This window comes from Salvia hispanica, chromosome 3 (genome assembly GCF_029641045.1).
Source record: "Salvia hispanica isolate PSC_SH4W2 chromosome 3, Shi_PSC_v1, whole genome shotgun sequence".
Taxonomy (NCBI): Eukaryota; Viridiplantae; Streptophyta; class Magnoliopsida; order Lamiales; family Lamiaceae; genus Salvia; species Salvia hispanica.
In genome coordinates this window covers 39,408,860-39,430,170 of record NC_142694.1, presented here as the reverse complement: position 1 = coordinate 39,430,170, position 21,311 = coordinate 39,408,860, and the positions used below count along the sequence as shown (strand labels likewise).

General features: G+C 36.8%; 4 protein-coding genes and 1 non-coding gene across 5 annotated transcripts; 3 read left to right on the top strand and 2 right to left on the bottom strand.

The window, feature by feature from the left end:
• Positions 1 to 595: 595 nt before the first annotated feature.
• Positions 596 to 2,988, bottom strand: LOC148930749 (uncharacterized). Its single transcript, XM_089067505.1, has 5 exons — positions 2,843 to 2,988; positions 2,355 to 2,422; positions 2,105 to 2,271; positions 1,813 to 1,924; positions 596 to 996 (listed from the first exon to the last, which is right to left on the bottom strand). Exons 1-5 carry the CDS (start codon positions 2,883 to 2,885, stop codon positions 772 to 774), a joined length of 615 nt encoding a protein of 204 aa, XP_088923631.1. The 5' UTR covers positions 2,886 to 2,988; the 3' UTR covers positions 596 to 771.
• A 798-nt stretch (positions 2,989 to 3,786) lies between these two features.
• TRNAK-CUU (transfer RNA lysine (anticodon CUU)) lies at positions 3,787 to 3,859 on the bottom strand. The gene has a single exon. It is a non-coding gene; the product is annotated as a tRNA-Lys (tRNA).
• Positions 3,860 to 10,796: 6,937 nt separating this feature from the next.
• On the top strand, positions 10,797 to 12,274 carry LOC125210971 (large ribosomal subunit protein P1y-like). Its single transcript, XM_048110633.2, has 3 exons — positions 10,797 to 10,955; positions 11,066 to 11,281; positions 12,054 to 12,274. Exons 1-3 carry the CDS (start codon positions 10,887 to 10,889, stop codon positions 12,105 to 12,107), a joined length of 339 nt encoding a protein of 112 aa, XP_047966590.1. The 5' UTR covers positions 10,797 to 10,886; the 3' UTR covers positions 12,108 to 12,274.
• Positions 12,275 to 14,090: 1,816 nt separating this feature from the next.
• On the top strand, positions 14,091 to 16,504 carry LOC125212956 (caffeic acid 3-O-methyltransferase-like). The gene is made up of 4 exons (XM_048113266.2): positions 14,091 to 14,680; positions 15,198 to 15,505; positions 15,923 to 15,987; positions 16,070 to 16,504. The coding sequence occupies exons 1-4, from the start codon at positions 14,325 to 14,327 to the stop codon at positions 16,352 to 16,354; spliced, it is 1,014 nt and encodes a 337-aa protein (XP_047969223.1). The 5' UTR covers positions 14,091 to 14,324; the 3' UTR covers positions 16,355 to 16,504.
• LOC125211509 (Tetratricopeptide repeat (TPR)-like superfamily protein) lies at positions 16,400 to 20,794 on the top strand. The gene is made up of 4 exons (XM_089066600.1): positions 16,400 to 16,405; positions 16,647 to 16,845; positions 18,378 to 18,430; positions 18,507 to 20,794. Exons 1-4 carry the CDS (start codon positions 16,400 to 16,402, stop codon positions 19,836 to 19,838), a joined length of 1,590 nt encoding a protein of 529 aa, XP_088922726.1. The 3' UTR covers positions 19,839 to 20,794.
• Positions 20,795 to 21,311: the final 517 nt, after the last annotated feature.

Genomic DNA, 21,311 nt, shown 5'->3' with positions numbered 1-21,311 from the left:
AAACCCGTGCCGAAAATAAAGGGGACTCTTATTCACGGACGAAGGGAGTATTAATTTTATAGTAAAATGTGAGTGAGTTGAGTTAGTGGATATGAGAAAAGTGAAATGTGACTCTTATCGTAGGACAGACCGAAATAGAAAAATGTGACTCTTATTATGGGACGAAACGAATATTAAAAAACATAAGGAGTTATACTTTTCTAAGAGTCATTTTTAGAAATTAGATGGTAAAAATTTTGTTTATAAAACACAATATAATGAAGAATAATCTATTTTATTTATAAAAACAATTATTTTTATTCACATTATTAAAAATAGTAGTGACTTTTCCTTAGAGCTTGAGAGCTCAAGCAAGTTTTCTTTTTCAAAGAGGAAAGAAAAACTTTATTACTTCAAATTAAAATTAACGCAAGCCAAGCAGGGAAAAATTCAGAGTTTTTCTGTGGCGTGAACTTTGAATTTGGTTAATCCTTTAATACAATTATTTTTATTGCGTAAAAACTTTTTAATACTACTAATACTCTTGAAGAAGCAGATATAGGAATCGAAAATATTTGGTTTTCTAAGCATTATTTCTAAGCAAAGAACCGAAGAGTTTCAAAAAGAAAACCAAATCAAATATAATTTCCTGAATTTCATTCAAAGTTTCCTCTAATCAAAACTAAATCCCTAAGGAAAACGATGAAGTAACATCATATTGATCAAGTATACCAGCACACATGCGATTCCGATCATCAGAATTGTGTCAGCAGACAAACAAAGCTCGGGCCATCATGCGCTAATTTCTGCTTCAGGCTTGTCTCTCTTCTTGCCTTTTTTGGTGTTTGAAGTACCCTGTGCTTGTTCCTCAGCTTTCTTTTGAGCTCGAATCATAGCACGTCTTGCACGGGGGCGCATTTCACGCACTTGTCTAGGCGGCATCACATAAGGTTCGATAGCCCTATCACCAAAAGGGTGCTCACTGCCAGCAAATATCCTCAATTTTCTGTCTCTATCCTGAAGAAGTCCAACACTAATGTTTAGCTAGATGAACTTACATAGACATCAGACATTAAAGACTAACTAAATGATTCTGGAACGAGCGATTGCAGTGCAGCAGAGAATGATAGTTAGGATGAGAAGGCATGAATAGAAGTTTACCTAAACTACATTTATAACATATCACAGTATCAACACCATTAGTCATGCATGCTATGTCACAACACCGAATCTAAGAAGTTCATAAAACCTGTATGCTGATTTGCAAGTTATCGAGCTACATGTCATTTATTTACAGAATTTGCAAGAAAACTAAAAACATAGTAGTCACTTCTTGATGATTTAACTCTTAATTTTGACTGGAATTGCAAAATATATTAGCTTACCAGAGAGAGAGATGGACAGGCTCACATTGTTCAAAACATATCATAACTCAGAAGTTTGACTTTTCAGAGTTTCATAGCCTAACTCGTTATCTAAAATTTTCTGGACATTAAATTAACTAGCTTCGAATGACCTAAAGACAATAAATAGCAATGATAACGATGCATTGACAAAAGAAGTTGTATATCGAAGAAAAAGACCTTCAACAGGCAGTTTGTTCCTAGGAAGCATTCAAATCGTTCAAACGTAACATAACTCAGGAGTTCGACATTTTAGAGAATAATTTCATAGTCTAACTTGTAATCTGAAATTTTTTAGGACATTAAATTAATTTCAGAGTAGTGAAAGCCCCTTAGTTTCAAAGAGGAATATTATCCAATGGCAAAAAACTAGCAATTATAACAAATGCATTAACAAACGAAGTTGTATCTAAGAAACTGACAGACTCACATCACGCAATTTGTTCCTAGGAAGCATTCGCATGATAGCTTTGCGGATAACTTCAGTGGGATCCTTCGCCATCTGATCCTTCAAACTCCTCTCCTTCAGGTGGCCTATGTACCTATCAAAGCCATCTCAACAATATATAAGCAGGCACAACCATTTCTACGCCACAAAAACAAAATTTGCACCGAAGCAATAGAGTTAAAGAACGAGATAGCATCAGCGCAATCAATTAATACAGCAATCACCAACCATCACACCATTGAAGCGAGACAGATATTTAAAAAGTTGAACTTGCCCTGTATGCCACCGATAAAACTTGTCAGTCATCTTCCTTCCCGTAACACACACATCTTTCGCATTGATAATCACACACATATCCCCATCATCTCGATTGGGAGCATACGTAGGCTTGTCCTTTCCCTGAACCACAATTGCTATTTGGGATGCTAGTCTACCCAAGACCTGGCATCGACAAAGCTCAGTTATGCCGAGCAACTCAGAAACGAAGACCACACGACTCAAAACAGATAATCAATCAATCAAACCTGCCCCTTTGCATCAAAAACCCTCCATCTCAGGCCATCCAATTCGATCCGTCTCAGTCCTGCAAGCGCTTTCTGTGAAAACAAATTGATCGCCTTCTCATTAGCACGAATTCTACACACATGTTAGAAACAGCTCAAGAATTCTATTAGACACACTCCAGAAAACTCGTCAGCAGCTACTCCGCCACTGAAAGTAGCTTAAACCCTACTTCGCTATGCTAAATCAAATTTAAGCAAAAATAGAATCCTAATTATGAAATTTATAGCAATCTATTGACTAAATCAAACCCCCGTTTTCAAACTTGAATGCGAAATCATGGCCTTGAGCTATCAAACTGACCTAATTTAAGCAAATTCCTACTCAAGTAGAGCACAATGTATATCACTTTCTCCTCAAAACAGTTTAAGTCAGTAATTTCCACAAACAGCTACCGTGCGTGCATTAATCGTCAAACCAAAACACCATAAAACTGAAATACAAAGAAGACCTGCCTTAAGATTGCCGCTAAAAGCTTGTGCGGCTGTCGACATACTCAGATTCAACCCGAAAATGCAGCCAAGAAGAGAACTTTCTTCAGCTAATACAGATTTCCGCTTCGCGGAGAGAGAAAAGAGGAGAGAGAGAGGGAGGGTGTTTCCTTGGGCTTATAGACTTCTTATTGGGCTTGGATATTGTTATTGGGCTCAAATAAAAATGATAAGGCTGATTAGTTAATCTTTGTTAACTTTTTTATTGTATTAAATTTATATATTTCTATATGATGAATTCTTTTAATTTTTTTTAGTCACAATGCACACGTGCATACACGCATGACTCGAACTCTCAATCTCAGAGGAAAAATGTCATATGGAATGAGCTGTGTCGCGTTAATATTTGCAACATTAAAATATGTCACGGTCGACTCAAGTCCGAAATATTTGATCTCAAGCACTAACCATGCTATCCCAACACACACTAATAATTATGTGTGTGCAATTACAAGATTAGAATTAAAGACCACACATGATACACCCCTAAACCACTACACATACTATTTGATTTTTGTGGTAATTACAAGTTACAACATTAGATTAGACACTTCTATTATAGTTTTGAACGTGAGGCCATGGATCCTCAACACTATTAATCATTTACTAGTCGATTGCAATATTAAACTTAAGACCCTAAATAAGATTAGTCATTTCAACTATTATTTAGTAGTCCTTAAGTAGAGCCCATAACTATAAAGTTGTGAGTTTTGCCTTTATATTGATGTGTCAAAACCAAAGATTGATGTGACGGAGAAAATAAGTATCAGCTAAGTGGAGTAATTCATAAGCAGTGTGAACATTTGAATATTGATTGGTTCAAAATAAGAAGAAATAACTAGTAAAAAATGCACATTCATCACACACCATCTCTCCTCTCTCAAAAGAAATTAAAATAAATACACGCCCACCGTGGGGCTCGAACCCACGACCACAAGGTTAAGAGCCTTGCGCTCTACCAACTGAGCTAGACGGGCTTGTTACTGAAGTTTTAATTAGTAAATATATATACTAGTAGTACTAGTATTAGTATACACAACTAGTTTCATGAACGGACAAGACCTTTTATATCTGACTTTATCTAATTGTGAAATTTATCATTGTAAATATTAGCAATCCTTCATTGTAGATCGAATTGATATCTAGAAGGTCACCACTACTTAAATGGAGTATTTCTTTAAATAAAGATATCATGTAGTTATGTTAGTAGTAATTGATAAATCAAATAACTTGTGTTATTTTCGGGTTGATCTCATAATTACCCAACTTATTAAAGCTGAAGTTAAAAATGATTTGTTAAAGAAATTCTCATTATGAAAACGAACTTGATCGACAACATTAAAAAATGAACACAATCCACTCACAAAATCAACGAATTCTGTAGCGATGCGATTTTATTCGTCTGTATCGGGCTACATTGACACAACCCCACACATGAAATGAATCCATGACCCGCTAGCCATACGATCTCATTTGTGTCTATATGACACGACAACCACATGTAATGACACAAAACGAATCAAGTGTGTTGCGAGAGAGATATGACCCGATGATGTCATGGTGGTAGTCCTAGCGGTGAAGTCAATGAACAGACACACCATATAAAAAATAAAAAAATAAAAATATAATTAGAACACTAATAAAATAACATAATATAAAAACAAAGAAGAAAAATATTAGTAGTAATAATAAATAACAAGGGGATATGAAAACCTAACCTGAAATTATCATATACCTATCGGGTCGATACGGTATGAATACAAACACGACAATACTTGAGGCTACCCGATTTATTGTTGAATATTTTAGTGTAATTGGATTAACTTGATTGATCAGTATTGTTATAATGACACATCATTTAAGTATGGAGGTGCGGAGTGCACGCTTATTTGAATTCATTATGATGTTAGGGGCGAAGCCCCTAAACAGATGAACGGGGGTCCGGGGGCAGCGCCCCCGGGTAGCGGGGTCCAAGGGGCAGAGCCCCTGGCTGGGGTTGAGCTGCATCAGAAATGCATCCGAAAATATAATTTCTGAAAATCGAAGGACTAATTTGCAATTTCGGAAACCTTTTGAAAATCAGTTATTTTCAGTTAAGATTCCCAACGGATGCACTGTTTCGTCAACAACTGCACCGGTTCGTCTTCTTCAAAATCTGATCAATTCTTCTGGTTCATTATCTCGAAAATACATATGAATGTTCTGCATTCTCTGAATTTTATCCGATCAAATAACTTTGGTAGAACCACCGAAATTGATTTGATCTGAAAGTGTTTTTCACGACTTTCAGATATCCGTTTTTCTGTTCTCTATATTGAATCTCCCTAACAAAGATCAAATCAATAATGTCGAACAAAGAAACGATGAAGGAAGGAGCAAAAGGTTTCGCGAAGTTGGATAAGTTTGCTGGCCAGGATTTCAGACGCTGGCAAAAGAAGATGCATTTCATGCTGACAAATCTCAAGGTGGTGTACGTTCTGAGTACTCCCATGCCCGAGGCTGTTGAAAATAAAACTCTGGAACAGACGAGGAGGCGGATGAAGTGGGAGAATGATGACTCCACATGGCGTGGTCACATCTTAAACGGTATGTCTGATTCCCTATTTGATGTGTATCAAAATGTTGAGTCTGCTAAGGAATTGTGGGATTCCCTCGAAGCCAAATATATGGCAGAAGATGCCTCTAGCAAGAAATTTTTTGTTGGTAACTTTATTAACTATAAAATGGTTGATTCGAGGCCTGTCATGGAACAATATAACGAATTGTTGAGGATATTGGGACTGTTTTCCCAATATGATATGAAAATGGATGAATCCATTTCTGTTTCTAGTATTATTGATAAACTACCACCTTCTTGGAAGGATTTTAAAAATAATCTGAAACACAAGAAGGAGGAATTGAACTTGGTCGAACTTGGAAGTGATTTCCAAATTGAACAGTCCATACGTGATATGGAAAAGAGTTCTGTTAGTAATACTAAAAACGTGGTTGGTTCTTCTGTGAATATGGTGGAAGAGGGTGAATCCTCAAAGGCTGGTAAAGAGAAACGTAAGTTTCAAGGGAAACGGAAGTTTCAAGGGTATAACAGTAAGGATGGAAATAAAAAGCCTAAACTGACTTGCTGGAAGTGTGGCAAATCCGGACACTTCAAGAAGGATTGTAAGTCTGGAAAGGGTGGAGGAAAAGGGAAAAACGAGGCTGGTTCAAGTGGATCCAAGGATCCTGAAAAGCAATCAGGTTCATTTTCTTTACCTAATAATCATTCTGTTGAGAATTATTATGCATCAATAATCTCCGAAGCATTTTATGTGCAGGATGATGATCTGTCATGGTGGATTGATTCGGGTGCAACATGTCATGTATGCAAAGATCGTCAATGGTTCAAGGATTTTAAACCAATTGAAGATGGATCTTCGTTGAAGATGGGCAACGTTGCAACTGAACCAATCAAGGGAATAGGAACTGTTAGCCTGGTATTTACTTCTGGAAATTCTTTAGTATTAGAAAATGTTGTATATGTACCTGGTATTCGTAAGAATCTAGTTTCTGGCATTATATTGAATAATTGTGGTTATAAACAAGTGTTAGAAAGTGACAAATACATTATGTCAAGGCATGGTAATTTTATTGGTTTCGGTTATCTATGTGGCATGTTTAGGTTGAATCTAGATGTCTCTTGTGTTAATAATTCTGTTTGCATGACTTCTACAAGTATTAGTAATCATGTTAGTAAATCAGAATTGTGGCATACTAGACTTGGACATGTACATTATAAGAGATTGAAAGATATGTCGAAAATGAGTTTGATACCAGCATTCGAGTTGAACAATGAAAAGTGTAAAACTTGCATGTTAACTAAAATAACTAGACAACCTTTCAATAAGAATGTCAATAATGTTACTAAGGTTTTAGAACTTATACATAGTGATTTGTGTGATTTTCATTCAACTCCATCACTTGGTAATAAAAAGTATGTAGTTACTTTTATTGATGATGCTACTAGATTTTGCCATGTCTATCTCTGTCATTCCAAAGATGAAGCTCTTGATAAATTTAAAATCTTTAAAGAAAGTGTAGAGCTTTATCATGGTGTGAAGATTAAAACTCTTCGCACTGATAGGGGAAGTGAGTATTATGATCCAGCGTATTTTGAATCGATTGGTATAGTACATCAAACGACTGCTCCATATACACCACAACAAAATGGTGTAGCTGAAAGAAAGAATAGAACGTTGAAAGAAATGATTAATTCAATGTTGTGTTATTCTGGCCTAAGTGAAGGATTTTGGGGTGAGGCTATGTTAACAGCCTGTTATTTGTTGAATAGAGTTCCTAACAAAAGGAACAAGATAACCCCTTATGAACTTTGGCATAAGAAACCACCAAAATTGAGTTATCTCAGAGTTTGGGGTTGTCGAGCAGTGGTAAGACTAACTGACCCTAAAATGAAAACCATAGGTCAAAGAGGTATAGATTGTGTGTTTCTGGGGTATTCATAAAATTATGTTTGTTATAGGTTCTATGTCTTAGAACCCAATGACTATGTATCTGTGCACTCTATTATTGAGTCAAGGGATGCTGAATTTGGCAATGAGGATAAATTCACGTCTATACCTAAACCTGGAGGCATGATTGCAAGGTCTAGTAACTCTGATGATGTAACTGGAAAAGTGATGGATACACCTCCTGAGGCTAGGAGAAGTAGTAGAGCAAGAAAAGCTAAGTCTTTTGGAAATGATTTCAAATTGTACTTAATTGAAGGATCAAGAAATGAAATTAATTTTCAATATCAATATTGCTTTACTATTGGTGATGATCCAAGGACCTACAAAGAAGCTATGGCTTCAAGAGATTCTGCATTTTGGAAAGAGGCAATCCAAGAGGAGATGGATTCTATAATCCAAAATGGTACTTGGATACTGACGGATTTACCACCCGGTTGTGAAGCTTTAAACAGCAAATGGATCTTCAAAACGAAGATGAAGGTGGATGGAAGCATAGACAAATATAAAGCCAGATTGGTTATCCAAGGCTTTAGACAAAGGGAAGGCATTGACTACTTTGATACCTGTGCTCCTGTTGCGAGGATTTCCACAATTAGATTATTGTTAGCACTTGCTGCTATACATAATCTTGTAATTCACCAAATGGATGTTAAGACTGCCTTCTTGAATGGTGAATTAAATGAAGAGATTTATATCAAACAACCAGAAGGCTTTGTCATGCCTGGTAATGAACATAAGGTTTGTAAGTTGGTAAAATCTCTTTATGGACTAAAGCAAGCCCCCAAGCAATGGCATCAAAAGTTTGATGACGTGGTGTTGTCGAATGGTTTTGTATTAAACCAAGCAGATAAGTGTGTATATAGCAAATTTGATGCTACCGGTAAAGGGGTTATCATTTGCCTATATGTGGATGACATGTTGATCTTTGGTACTGACCAAGATCAAGTTGATAAAACAAAGGAATTTTTGTCATCTAAGTTTGAAATGAAAGACATGGGAAGGTTGATGTGATTCTTGGAATTAAGATCACACATGGAGAACAAGGAATTTCCATTTCTCAATCACATTATATTGAGAAAGTGTTGGAAAAGTTCAACTTCAAAGATTGTTCTTCAGTTAAGACTCATTTTGATCCTAGTGCAAAACTCGTGCCTAATAAAGGAGTTGCTGTGAATCAGCTTGAATATTCAAAGGCTAATGGATCACTAATGTATGCTATGATTAGTACTAGACCCGATATAGCCTTTGCAGTTGGAAAATTGAGTCGATATACTCATAATCCAAGTTTAATCCATTGGCAAGCAATGAATCGAGTATTTAAATACTTAAAAGGAACCATGGATTATAGGTTGACTTATTCTGGATTTCCTTCTGTTCTCGAAGGATATTCGGATGCAAGTTGGATCACCAATATGGAAGATCATTCTTCCACAAGTGGTTTGGTATTCCGTCTTGGAGGTGGTGCTATATGTTGGGCATCAAAGAAACAAACGTGTATCACGAATTCAACAATGGAATCAGAGTTTGTGGCATTAGCAGCAGCTGGTAAAGAGGCTGAATGGCTAAGAAATCTAATATATGAAATTCCATTGTGGCCTGAACCGATATCACCTATATCTATCAGATGTGATAGTGCAACTACCTTGGCTAAGGCATATAGTCAAGTGTATAATGGAAAGTCAAGACACTTAGGTGTTAGACATAGCATAATTCGTGAACTTATTATGGATGATGTGATATCTGTAGAGTTTGTAAGAACTCATGATAACTTAGCCGATCATTTAACCAAAGGGTTAAGTAGAGATCTTGTGCACAAATCGGCTATAGGGATGGGATTAAAGTCCACTACAAATCTTTGATATTAAGATACCCAATTCTCATTTAGTATGATACTAGATGCAGAATTCAATGTGGAAGACTTAATATTTGAAGATTGGAACACATTTGGAAATCGTCCCAAGGTATGTGTTCGGACCGGACCTACTCCCTCCGTCCACGAATAAGAGTCCCGTTTTTCCATTTTGGTCCGTCCACGAATAAGAGTCCCGATTCATAATTACCATAAATGGTAAAGAGACCCCACATTCCACTAACTCATTCCACTCACATATCATTTAAAACTAATATATATAAGTGAGACCCTTATTCCACTAACTTTCTTCCACCCACTTTTCTTAACATTTCTTAAAACCCGCGCCATTTAGAAATGAGACTCTTAATCGTGGACGGAGGGAGTACAAGTTAAGGAGGTTGAATGTATATATTCTTAATAGTTCTTTTGAAAAATTGCAAATGTAGGTGCAAGAATAAAGGAGCTACCTATATAAGCATGAAGTTTAGCCGCTTCAAGAAACTGGGACTTGGTTTCGACGTGTTTATGAAGGATAAGAACATAGGCTAGTAAAATATAGTGTCAAGATAGAACATATTCGTATGTAAACTTTTGTGTACATTATCTTCGTGTATTCAATGTGAGTTCCTAGGTTTCAATCCTTAGAGACACCCGGGGTATTCGAATATTTGGAATGTGTAATGTACTAATATGGAATTCAATCGTTACGATATTTCATTTATGCAAAAGTTTGAATGTTTGAGATGACTTGTTTTAGTTAATCAAGGATTACACTAAAATAGGGGAGGATTGTTGGATATTTTAGTGTAATTGGATTAACTTGATTGATCAGTATTGTTATAATGACACATCATTTAAGTATGGAGGTGCGGAGTGCACGCTTATTTGAATTCATTATGATGTTAGGGGCGAAGCCCCTAAACAGATGAACGGGGGTCTGGGGGCAGCGCCCCCGGGTAGCGGGGTCCAAGGGGCAGAGCCCCTGGCTGGGGTCGAGCTGTATCAGAAATGCATCCGAAAGTATAATTTCTGAAAATCGAAGGACTAATTTGCAATTTCGGAAACCTTTTGAAAATCAGTTATTTTCAGTTAAGATTCCCAACGGATGCACTGTTTCGTCAACAGTTGCACCGGTTCGTCTTCTTCAAAATCTGATCAATTCTTCTGGTTCATTATCTCGAAAATACATATGAATGTTCTGCATTCTCTGAATTTTATCCGATCAAATAATTTTGGTAGAACCACCGAAATTGATTTGATTTAAAAGTGTTTTTCACGACTTTCAGATATCCGTTTTTCTGTTCTCTATATTGAATCTCCCTAACATTTATTTCATGTGTGTCCGCCCTAGAAATATAATACCCCATAAAAATGTTTGCTTTTATTGAATCATACAAAATTTAATTCCTTTATGTCTTCGTTTAACATAGTTATGTAGGTTATTCATTAATCATTATACAAGGTAGGGGTTTGTTTGTGAAATAGCCTGATTTACAGGGGTCCAACCGCAAAGGGTAATAATATTTGGACTGCGGCGCAAAGAAATTTCTCATTTATATATCGAATCTCAGTTCCTAAACCTAAATCAGCTGCAGCAATCCATTCATCTGCAAAACCCTAATTCTTGTTTCATCTCCGTCGGAAACGATGTCGGTTGGAGAGCTCGCTTGCACCTATGCTGCCTTGGTCCTCCACGACGATGGAATCCCCATCACTGTAACAATTTTCCACTGATTGATTTACATCTTCCAATTTTCCTTTTTTTTTTTTTTTTTATTGTATTCGTAGATGTTTGTGTGTTTAATTCAATCGAATTCCTTTTTTAGGCGGAGAAAATCTCGACCTTGCTGAAGGCTGCGAATTTGTCTGTTGAATCGTACTGGCCGAGTCTTTTCGCCAAGCTTTGCGAGAAGAGGAATGTGGAGGATCTTATCATGAACGTCGGCGCTGGTGGTGGAGGTGGCGCCGTCGCTGTGGCTGCTCCAACAGGCGGGGCTGGTGGCGCCGCTGCAGCTGCCCCTGCCGCTGAGGAGAAGAAGAAGGTATTATTTCATCTGTTTTTTTTTCAAATTAGTTGTTTATGTTTTATTAGTATACTAGCAATGTGAATTGAAGCTTGGAATAAATGTTAAACGGATAGAATATAATTAACAATCAAGAATTTTGGTGACATTCAGAATTGTGTGTGGATTGGCGAGCTTGAGACATTTTAGAGCCTTATTGTTAGAATTGTTGGTGGTTTTGTGCTAGATGTGGATTTGATTTGTGAGCTTGCTCTTAAGTGTGCTATGTAGATTAGAGAAGTAGATTCTTATTAAAATCAAGAATGCTCCTTCATTTATGTTTTTTGGTGTAAATAGTTTTATGAAGCTAATTAACAATCAAGAATTTTGATGACATTCAGAATTGTGTGTGGATTGATGAGCTTGAGGCATTTCAGAACCATATTATTGAATACATTGGTTGTTTTGTGTTATGATATGGATTTGATTCATGAGATATAGCTCATAAGTGAGCTATGACGATTAGAAGTAGATTCTTGTTTTGATGGTCCTTCATTCATATTGTATGTTTTTTGTGTTAGTTTTATGAAGCTAAGTAAAAATCAGGATTTTTGGTGACATTTTTGTGTATTGAAGAGCTTGCAGTTAGAGCCATATTGTTAAATCCATTGGTGGTATTGTGTTTTGATATGTATTTGATTCATGAGCTTGCTCTTTAATCCTACTTCTGATGGTCCTTCATTCAAAATTTATGCATTTTTGTGTAAATATTTTTATTGTGCTAATTAATGCTGTGTTTTTAATCTTTCAGGAAGAGGAAAAGGAGGAGAGTGATGATGACATGGGCTTTGGTTTGTTTGATTAAGAGAATTTTGTTTGAATGGTCATTTTGTTCTACACTTTCTTACATGGAGTTGAACTTGTTTTAGATTCTTCTTGTTAGTAGTTACTGTCTTACTTCAAAGTACTCAAATTGTGGTACACGAATTTTGAGTGTTTTTTTGATCTTTTATGTGAGACAATTTCCATTCATTTTCTGATGCATTTTAAGCCTCAATATCCTGATGAAAAAAAAAACAAATTGTGTTCCAAGTCTCACAGTTTTTAAGGTACAAAACACCCTTAATGCTACCTATTATTGCTAATTATGTCCTCATCTAGTTCCCAATTTCACAATTATTTTTTCTTGAGTTTAAGATCGAATTGAGGAGTGTCTTGAACGTATCAACTTATTGAATTTGCTATATATATATATAGTATATTGTATTTAAATAGAAACGTCAATATAAAAAAGCCAAACTGAAACCCTCGAGAATTATAGCTGACGACCCTTGACTTTTACAGGGTCTTTGCATTGGTATTGTAACGGTTGCACGATTAAATTGGCAAGAAATTTCCTTTTCCTATTAATTAATTTCTTGCATTTTTTTTTCTGCCTTTTCTTCCCTAATCTTTTCTATAAGTATCCTTGTTAATATCTTAATATCTCACACTCAAGCTAAACTTTTCTTCTCTCGTAATGTTTTTATGGCATATTATTTCTATAATCTCTGTATCTCTGCATCATCGAAATTCATGCATACAAATGATTCAAATTGTTTTTAGTTTTAAAATTATCAAAATTCCCAAACCTAATCGAGTTTCCAAATTTTACTACTACATTATATGATAATCCTCAATTTTCTTAAATTCCGGATATTTAAAAAAAAACACAGAATAGTGTTTCCGACTACCGTCGTTGTCAATTCAATTCATAAATGCCGAGCAAATTGGTAGTTGGAAAATCAATTTTTGTTTAATTTGGGTTGTGACAAATCATAGTTGTATGGATCAGTCTAAATTGGGATAGAGTGCTCACATCAAATCCAGTTCAAAAAGTTAATGTCTGTGGGACTTCTATGTTTACATTTATTTAGAAAAAAAAAAGTTCGTGATAAAAATACATCCTTTGTAATGTTTGTTTTCGGACGAATAATGTAACAATAGTATATTACCCAGTATAGTACTTAGTCTTAGTAGTATTATATACTCTAAATCTACTATTTCATGTCTCAAACGATATTGTTTGTGGAGATCTGAAGTTTAAAACGTCATTTGCAAACTTAGTAATCCCTAAGTTAAGTCTTCAGACTAAACACTCAAATATTATTGAAATGTTCTTATTCATTTTTCTATGTTTTTTATAAAAAAAATTCTATTCATCCGCGAAAATAGTAATCCCTATATCTATTTCAGTTCGGAATTAAAAATTGATTACTTTATAGTGGTAATATTTATAGTGAGATTTTAAGTATTTGCTTCAATAATAACTATTTTAGTGATAGCAAAAACTACTCCATCCGTCCTGGATAATTCGTCCCAGTTTTCCATTTCGGTCCGTCCCACATAATTTGTCCCATTTCTCTTTTACCATTTTTTTGATAGTGGACCTCATATTCCACTAACTTATTCATATTTACATTTTATTTTAAAACTAATATATAAAGGTATGACTCACGTTCCACTAACTTTTTCAACTCACTTTTCATTACAATTCTTAAAACCCGTGCCCGGTCAAGTGACCCGAATTATCCGGGACGGAGGGAGTAACATTTTAAAATTTTCTCATTTTTATAAAAATAAAGGTTATAAAAAATGTGCTTTTAGAAACTAAATAAAAGATAGAAGTGCAACTTAAGTAGAAAACAATTATGCTTCAAACTATAATAATTAAGCTTGAAAATTCAAGTCTCTACCATCGCTAGAAGTCTACAACTGGTAGATAAGAACAAGAACTATTGTTAATCATATCTTATTTAAAAATAAATTAAAAACTCCTCCAAAAATTACGAAAACATGGACAAATTCGTGGACAATTCAAACCAAAAAATCCCTTCTTCTTCTCTCATTGCATCATTAATAGTCGCGAATTTCTCCCTCTAGCATTGTCTCCAATCTAATTTTTCTCAGATCTATTTTTTTAGTAGCACATTTTTCTAATGATAGCCAACTAAATTTAAATGAGTTTTAAATGCTTTTGTTTTTTTTACTTACATAAATAAAAAAATTTCTGATAATTAATCCTACTTATTTATAGCCAAAAATGTCGACGGAGGAAGAAGCGCGCACGTTAGCAATAAAATGCGCCACGGGCGCCGTGCTTCCGATGGTGGTGAAAACCGCCATCGAGCTCGATCTCTTCCAGCTGATCAAAAACGCCGGCAGCATTTCGGCAGAGGAGCTCGCTGCTCGGATTCCTACGAGCAACCCTGGGGCCGGGGCCTTGCTCGAGAGGATCCTCCGCCTCCTCACCGCCAACTCCGTCCTCAGCTGTGAGGGCGGAGATGAGCGGCGCTACACTCTTTCGGCGGTGGGGAAGTTGTTCACGAAGAATGAAGAAGGCGGATCATGGTGCGGCATGTCGTTAACGGCGCATGATAAGGTGCTCATGGAGTGTTGGTAAGTTGTTACGGACTCAATTCACACCTCGCTTATGAGATTTATAATACTAGTATTATCATAAGTCATTAATTAATCTCATGAAAAATAAAACTTATAGATAGTACTAGTATTACTCCGGAGAACATTTGCAATTAAGATTTCATCAGAATTTTAATAAAATTCTTTTAATTTGATACTTGGGCCATGAAAAATGACGAATACTGTTCCTGTTTTGAAAATTCACATCATTATAATTTTGAATGTATTTCATTATAACAATGAATCTACAATAATATAATAATTAACTGTGCATTACTATAAGTTAAATTGCGCAATTACACCAAATCTGAGGATTATCATAGGTTTGTCTAACTAACATGTTACCTTTGGTGGTTATGATTAACCAAAATTTGATTTTCAAGTGACATCCACTCTAGTAGTTCCATATAAATCTATCAATTCTTGTTTTACAATAGTCGATAACAAGTGGAGTAATTATTAACTATGGATTTAATTTGTGATAATGAATGATTAGGTATCACTTAAAAGATGCAATTTTGGAGGGAGGCATTCCTTTTGAAAGAGCACATGGAATGAGTATATTTAAGTATGCCTCCAATGATTCTAGATTCAGCAATCTTTTGAATCAGACTATGACTGACTCCACTTTAGAATACAAGAAAATATTTGAAATGTATAGTAATTTTGAGGGGATTGAAAGCCTAGTCGATGTTGGCGGCGGAATTGGAGTATTGCTAAGCATTATCATCTCCAACAATCCATCCATTAAGGGCATCAATTTTGATTTGCCTCATGTCATTCAACAAGCTCCATCTTATCCAGGTATTTAGCTTATACTTACCAAGTATTGAAGTATATAATGGTTGCAGTTCTATCTACATTCTATTTTTGCGTTGATACGAGACATTTGTTTGATTTCTTGCCAACATGTGAAAACTTTACATCGACGTGGGACATTTCTTTGTTTTCATTTGCTAACACTTTTCCTCAAACACTCTCTGATCGGATTGGACCAGCCCTCTACGAAACTGAACGAACTTTGAACTTGTATATTTAGTCACATTTTCTATTTTGATCCAAATATAATGTGGAGTAACTTAATTAAAGTTTCAGCCTATAGTCGACGTGCGCTAGGGTAGTCCATGAGACTTAAATAATGGTCAAGTTCTTCTTTGCAAGACATTTTTTTATTTTGCCAACATATCTAATTAACTTATGGAGTATCTAACATGGGTCCAGGCATAGAGCATGTCGAAGGAGATATGTTCATCAACGTGCCTAAAGGAGATGCAATTATTATGAAGGTATATAAAAAAGTGAAGTTCATAACGACCATGTACTATCTGAGTCCACAAACTAATGATTTAATTGTTTTAACAAACGTAGAATATTATGCATGATTGGGGCGATGAAGATTGCGTCAGAATCTTGAAAAATTGCAAAGCAGCTCTACCAAGAAGCGGGAAAGTTGTAATTGTCGAATATGTCCTTCCGGAGATCCCGGAGAGCGGTGTGGAAGAGTTACTCAATGTGATGATGTCGGCCTATACTTCAGGAGGTAAGGAGAGGACAGAAATGGAATTTCGAATCTTGGGAAAACAAGGTGGATTCCAAGGATTCAGAAAAGTGTGCACTTCTTCCCATTTCTGCTTCTTGGAGCTTTATAATTGAAGTTTTGAATTTCCCTATTATAAGTATAATTTAAAACACCCTTCAATGAATGTACATAATGTAACCACAATTGATAGTCTATTAACCTGAAATTACTGGAATTAAGATGCCACATTTATCCCAAGTTTTGAAGAATCTTTGATAATTTTATCTTTAGGGCCCGTTTTGTAGAGGGGACACGGCTTGATTGGATAGTTTATCATATTATTTCCAGCTGTTTGGTTGCTTTTACACATAGTCCGAATGACCCAGGATTCAACCGCCTAATTTCACTGTTCGTATAGGAAAATAGGAAGTTTCTGTCCATGACAAATTTCAGGGTTTATACTCCTGCTTCGTAATATGCGCCTTCTCACTCATCCCAATTTCCTCTACCATCCTCGGAATCGCCCAAAAAATCAAATCGACACCTGAGAAGCGAATTATCTACGAGAGCATAAGGCGAAGGAGTTTGTGGAACAGCAGGGATCTTCAATCGAAGATTACCCAAGGTAATAACCCAATTTGTAGATTGATTAATTTCAATGTCGATTTTGGGTGATTTTTCGAGGTGGGGGAGAACGAAAGGAAATGTAGAACCGAATTAGGGCTCCCAGTTGTGTGTAATTTTGCGTACTAATTACTTTGCTAAATTGTTCACCTAGTATTTAGTTGTGTTTTTGCAGAAATTGTATCTGTAAAACTCAACCTCTTTACAAAAACTCAAGCTTTTTGCAAAAATTGTTCCTGTAAAACTCAAGCTCTTTGCAAAAATTACGGTAAAAATTGTGCAGCCTGACTCAAGCTCTTTTCAGGAATGCGCGCTTGAAATAGCAGAGAATGGCGAGAGGGAATTTGGCTAAATTAAGAAGTAGGGTTTCTAAAATGGGCAAAAGAGGTTTCACAACAAATTTTTGGGGTCAAAATTGACAAAAGAAAGTACAATATAAAGTGACGGGTTTGCTACCAAACCATGGATATGATAATTATTTAATTTATCAATGTTACAAAACATGGGACATGATTATATAGTATCTAGGCTAATATGCTTCCATAATCTCATTTTGAATCCAACCCAGCGAAATCCTAACCCCACTACAAAACGGACCCTTGCATAATTACATCTATTTATATTTAGCTTGTATGGTCAACCAGAGTCATTTAGACTCCAACTCCACCCTCCTGGAGTTGGTTCTCTAGGGAACCTAATTCAAATTACTTCCGTGTATTTTTTTAAAAAAGTTTCCCTCGATTTCATTGGAAATCAAAAAATCATACTACTTGACATAGCTTGTGAGCCAGCATTTTACAATTAAAAAGCAGCCGTCTCTCGTTGATATTAATTAATTGTAGATAAGTCTTTGGAAATCCATCTACTTTTAGAGTTTATCTTTATAAATCGAAAGTGGAATTCATTTTCCTTTCCATTGACTAAGATTATTGTGATTGCATAATTTATTGTAGAGAATCTGTGACACCAATATTTGACTTACATAAAAAAATTATGATAATTAATAATCCAATGAAAAACAAGAGAGAAGGCAATAAAATGCCAACGGAGGAAGAAAAATGCCGTCGCGCTCGATCTCTTCCAACTCATCTAAAACGCCTGCAACATTTCGTTTTTTAACCGATTATTACTCTGAGTATTAAAAAATGATTTTTTAGCGAATAAGGTTTATTAATTAATAAACTTAAAACAAATAATCCAATTCTGATTCTTCAAAAAGCCGCCATTGCTTATAGTAGCTCAAGCTCCAGCCATTGTTTCCTTCATCTCCATCTCCAGGTGCTCTCTCTCCCTCTCCCGGATGTCGTTTTTGATCAAAATTAGCTCTACATCTTGTTTATATGCAATGCTACCCTAATTGCTAGTGAATTTGTGAAATTTCTTATCGATAATAGCTATAGCTGTAGTGATTGAGCATATGAACTTCAGAATTTTTTACGTTGAATTGATTCGTAGCTATTTTAAATCTTGATGCTTGGTTTTCACACAGGCCTTAATTTGTGCTTTAATTTTTTACGGTGAATTCATTTGCAGTGGGATTTCATCATGAATTCGAGATTTCGCTTGCAAATTGCTACTGTTTTAAGGTATAATTACTTCTCAATTCGCACAATTTCCAGCTCCATTGACGACGAAGCTCTTAGAATCCAATTCCTTCTGAAGAACCATTTCCACGAAGCTTCGGAATCAGTCGAGCGCCGCCTCGAGCAATTGAAGCCCCCACTCTCGCACGAATTGGCCCTCAATGTGCTCAAACGCCACCGCTCCGACTGGAAATCCGCCTACACATTCTTCCGCTGGCTCTCCGATTCATCCGGCTACGCTCCGGAAACCTCCATCTACAACGAGATCGTCGACATCCTTGGCCAAAACCGCCGCTTCGACGAGCTCCGCCAACTGCTCGACGAAATGCCGAGGAGAAAAAAATCGATGGATGAACGGACGTATGCCGTTGTGGTCAGCAGATTAGCCGCCGCTCACATGGTCGATGAAGCAATCCAGTTCTTCGATGGCATGGAAGAATCAGGCCTCCGCCGCGATCTCCCCGCATTTCAGACGCTGCTGCTGGCGCTGTGCCGGTACAAGCACGTGGAAAGGGCGGAGTTTCTCTTCCGCGTTAGGAAGAGTGAGTTTGCTACGGATATAAAGACGTGGAACATCGTGTTGAACGGATGGTGCGTGCTGCGGAGCTTGCCCGATGCCAAGAGGTTTTGGAGGGACATTCTCGCGTCGGATTGCAAGCCGGATAGATACACCTATGGCATCTTCATCAACTCGTTGTGCAAATCCGGGAAGGCGGGAAGATCGCTGGAGCTGCTGAGGGCAATGTGGGAGCAGGGATGCAGCCCGGATGCGGCCATATGCAACACTGTCATCGACGGGCTGTGTTTCAAGAAGAGGATCCCCGAGGCTCTTGAGGTTTTCAGAGAGATGAGAAGGAAAGGATGCTCACCGGATAATGCTACGTACAACTCGTTGATCAAGCATCTCTGCAAGATTCAGAGGATGGAGGTGGTGGAGGAGCTCGTTAAGGAGATGGAGGAGACGGGTGGTGCCTGTGCGCCGAATGCTTTGACGTACGGGTTCCTTCTGAGGGCTGCGAGGAACGTTGAGCATGTTGACAGGATTTTGGAGAGGGTTAAGGAGAGCGGGTGTGAGGTTGGAGGGGACTTTTACAACATGGTTTTGAGGTTGTTTGTGGGATGGGGGGATGAGGAGAGGGTGGGGTTTGTTTGGGGTGAGATGGAGAGGAGGGGAGTGGGGCCCGATCGACGGTCATACACGATTGTTGTGCACGGGCTTTGTGAGATGGGTAGGGCCGGGGCTGCGTTGGAGTATTTTGCTGAGATGGAGTGCAAGGGTATGTTTCCCGAGCCTCGAACGAAGATGTTGGTGGAGGAGATGAGATGCAAGTTGAGTGAAGGAGAGAGGGGGAGTGAGAGAAGATTGAGAAAAGGGAATGGTTTAGTTAAACAAGTCAAGAAAGCTAGGTAGCATTGTTAATTAGGGCTTGTTTTGTTTGGTGGACAGGATATAGCAAGATAGTTAATTCGGGATGAGAATTTCGGGCCGAAGAGAGAGGATGATGGAGGCAGTAAGGAGGTAGAAAGATAGATTTTTGGCCCCGTCCTGCTCTAATTGAAGCATTTTCCTTTTGTGGGACGTTTCTAAAACTCGCTACTTTGTTGGATTACTTGCAATTTCGAACCTGATATAAGCATCTACGATCTGTAACTTGATCGAAGAAAGCTTCCTTTCGAGTTAAGCTGCGTGCTCTCAACAGGTTACGAGATTACAACCATCATCTCAACCCAGCAATCTGATTTGCCTGTTGATGCTGCTGATCAGATTGGGGGAAAAGCTGTTCTACATAGACCCAACCAAAAGGTAAACCGAACGAATTTGTCACAGTTATACGTTCTCCTACGATAAACTGTCGTTGCAGCTAAACTTGAACTCCAGCTTCTTGATTTCAGAAAGTGATTCATTGCTACATACTCGTAGTCGGGACGTAAGGCGAGGGAGATTCATACAACTATATGGAAACATACATTCTGTTCTTTGCTGTGGTTTCTTGAGTGAAATGGTCTTGTTCAGATTTTATCATTGAGCTACTGAAATTCATTTTCTTAATAGGAGTACTCTTTTGCACTAAATCCATTTGGTTTCATTGATGTTTAATCTTGTTAGAGGCATTTCTTTCATTCTGTGATGGCTGTGAAGTTGATATACCTTTTCAAATTCTCTATATAGTACATTGGCCTCGGTCGTGAGACGAGGGCCGAGCTATGGACCTTGCACAGGGAGGACTCCTCGACTCGATTGTCTTGAGTTTGTTTTCCTTGTAGCTTTCATCTTCCTGCAATTTTAGTTGTAATATGCAACACACAACAAGTGTTCTACATTCCTCAAGTTTTAATTTCAAATATAGGAGTACTATCATAGGAATATTTTGTTATTGCAAAATTAACTCAAATATTGATAATGAGACTATAGTATATGCTATTAGAAATCTTATTGACACTTTTAAAAGAGTATATACTACTCCAATATAAAACAATAAAAGGATATAACGGAAGCCTTGAAATGATTAAAACGTTTGATTTCAACTAATTCAGTAAATGTATAATCACAATAAGTGCACATATGTATTTAAAATTCTTAACACTTGACACTTATGATAATAAAGTGAGAAATGTTAGTTTACTTTACTCTCATTTTTAACATTGATATACTATAATACATATGCATCAACATCAATGACTCGTCACTCATCACTCCATTTACAACATTTGGCATCTAACAAAAACGATAAATAAATTCAACCCTACTCCAACTTGGACGATGTATATGAAATAAATTCATTTTATTATTGTCATGTTGCCAAAAATAAATGATGAGGTTTGATATATTTGCAATCACCTAAATGAAAATATCTTGTCTCCCAAGTGTAAATATAGTACTATT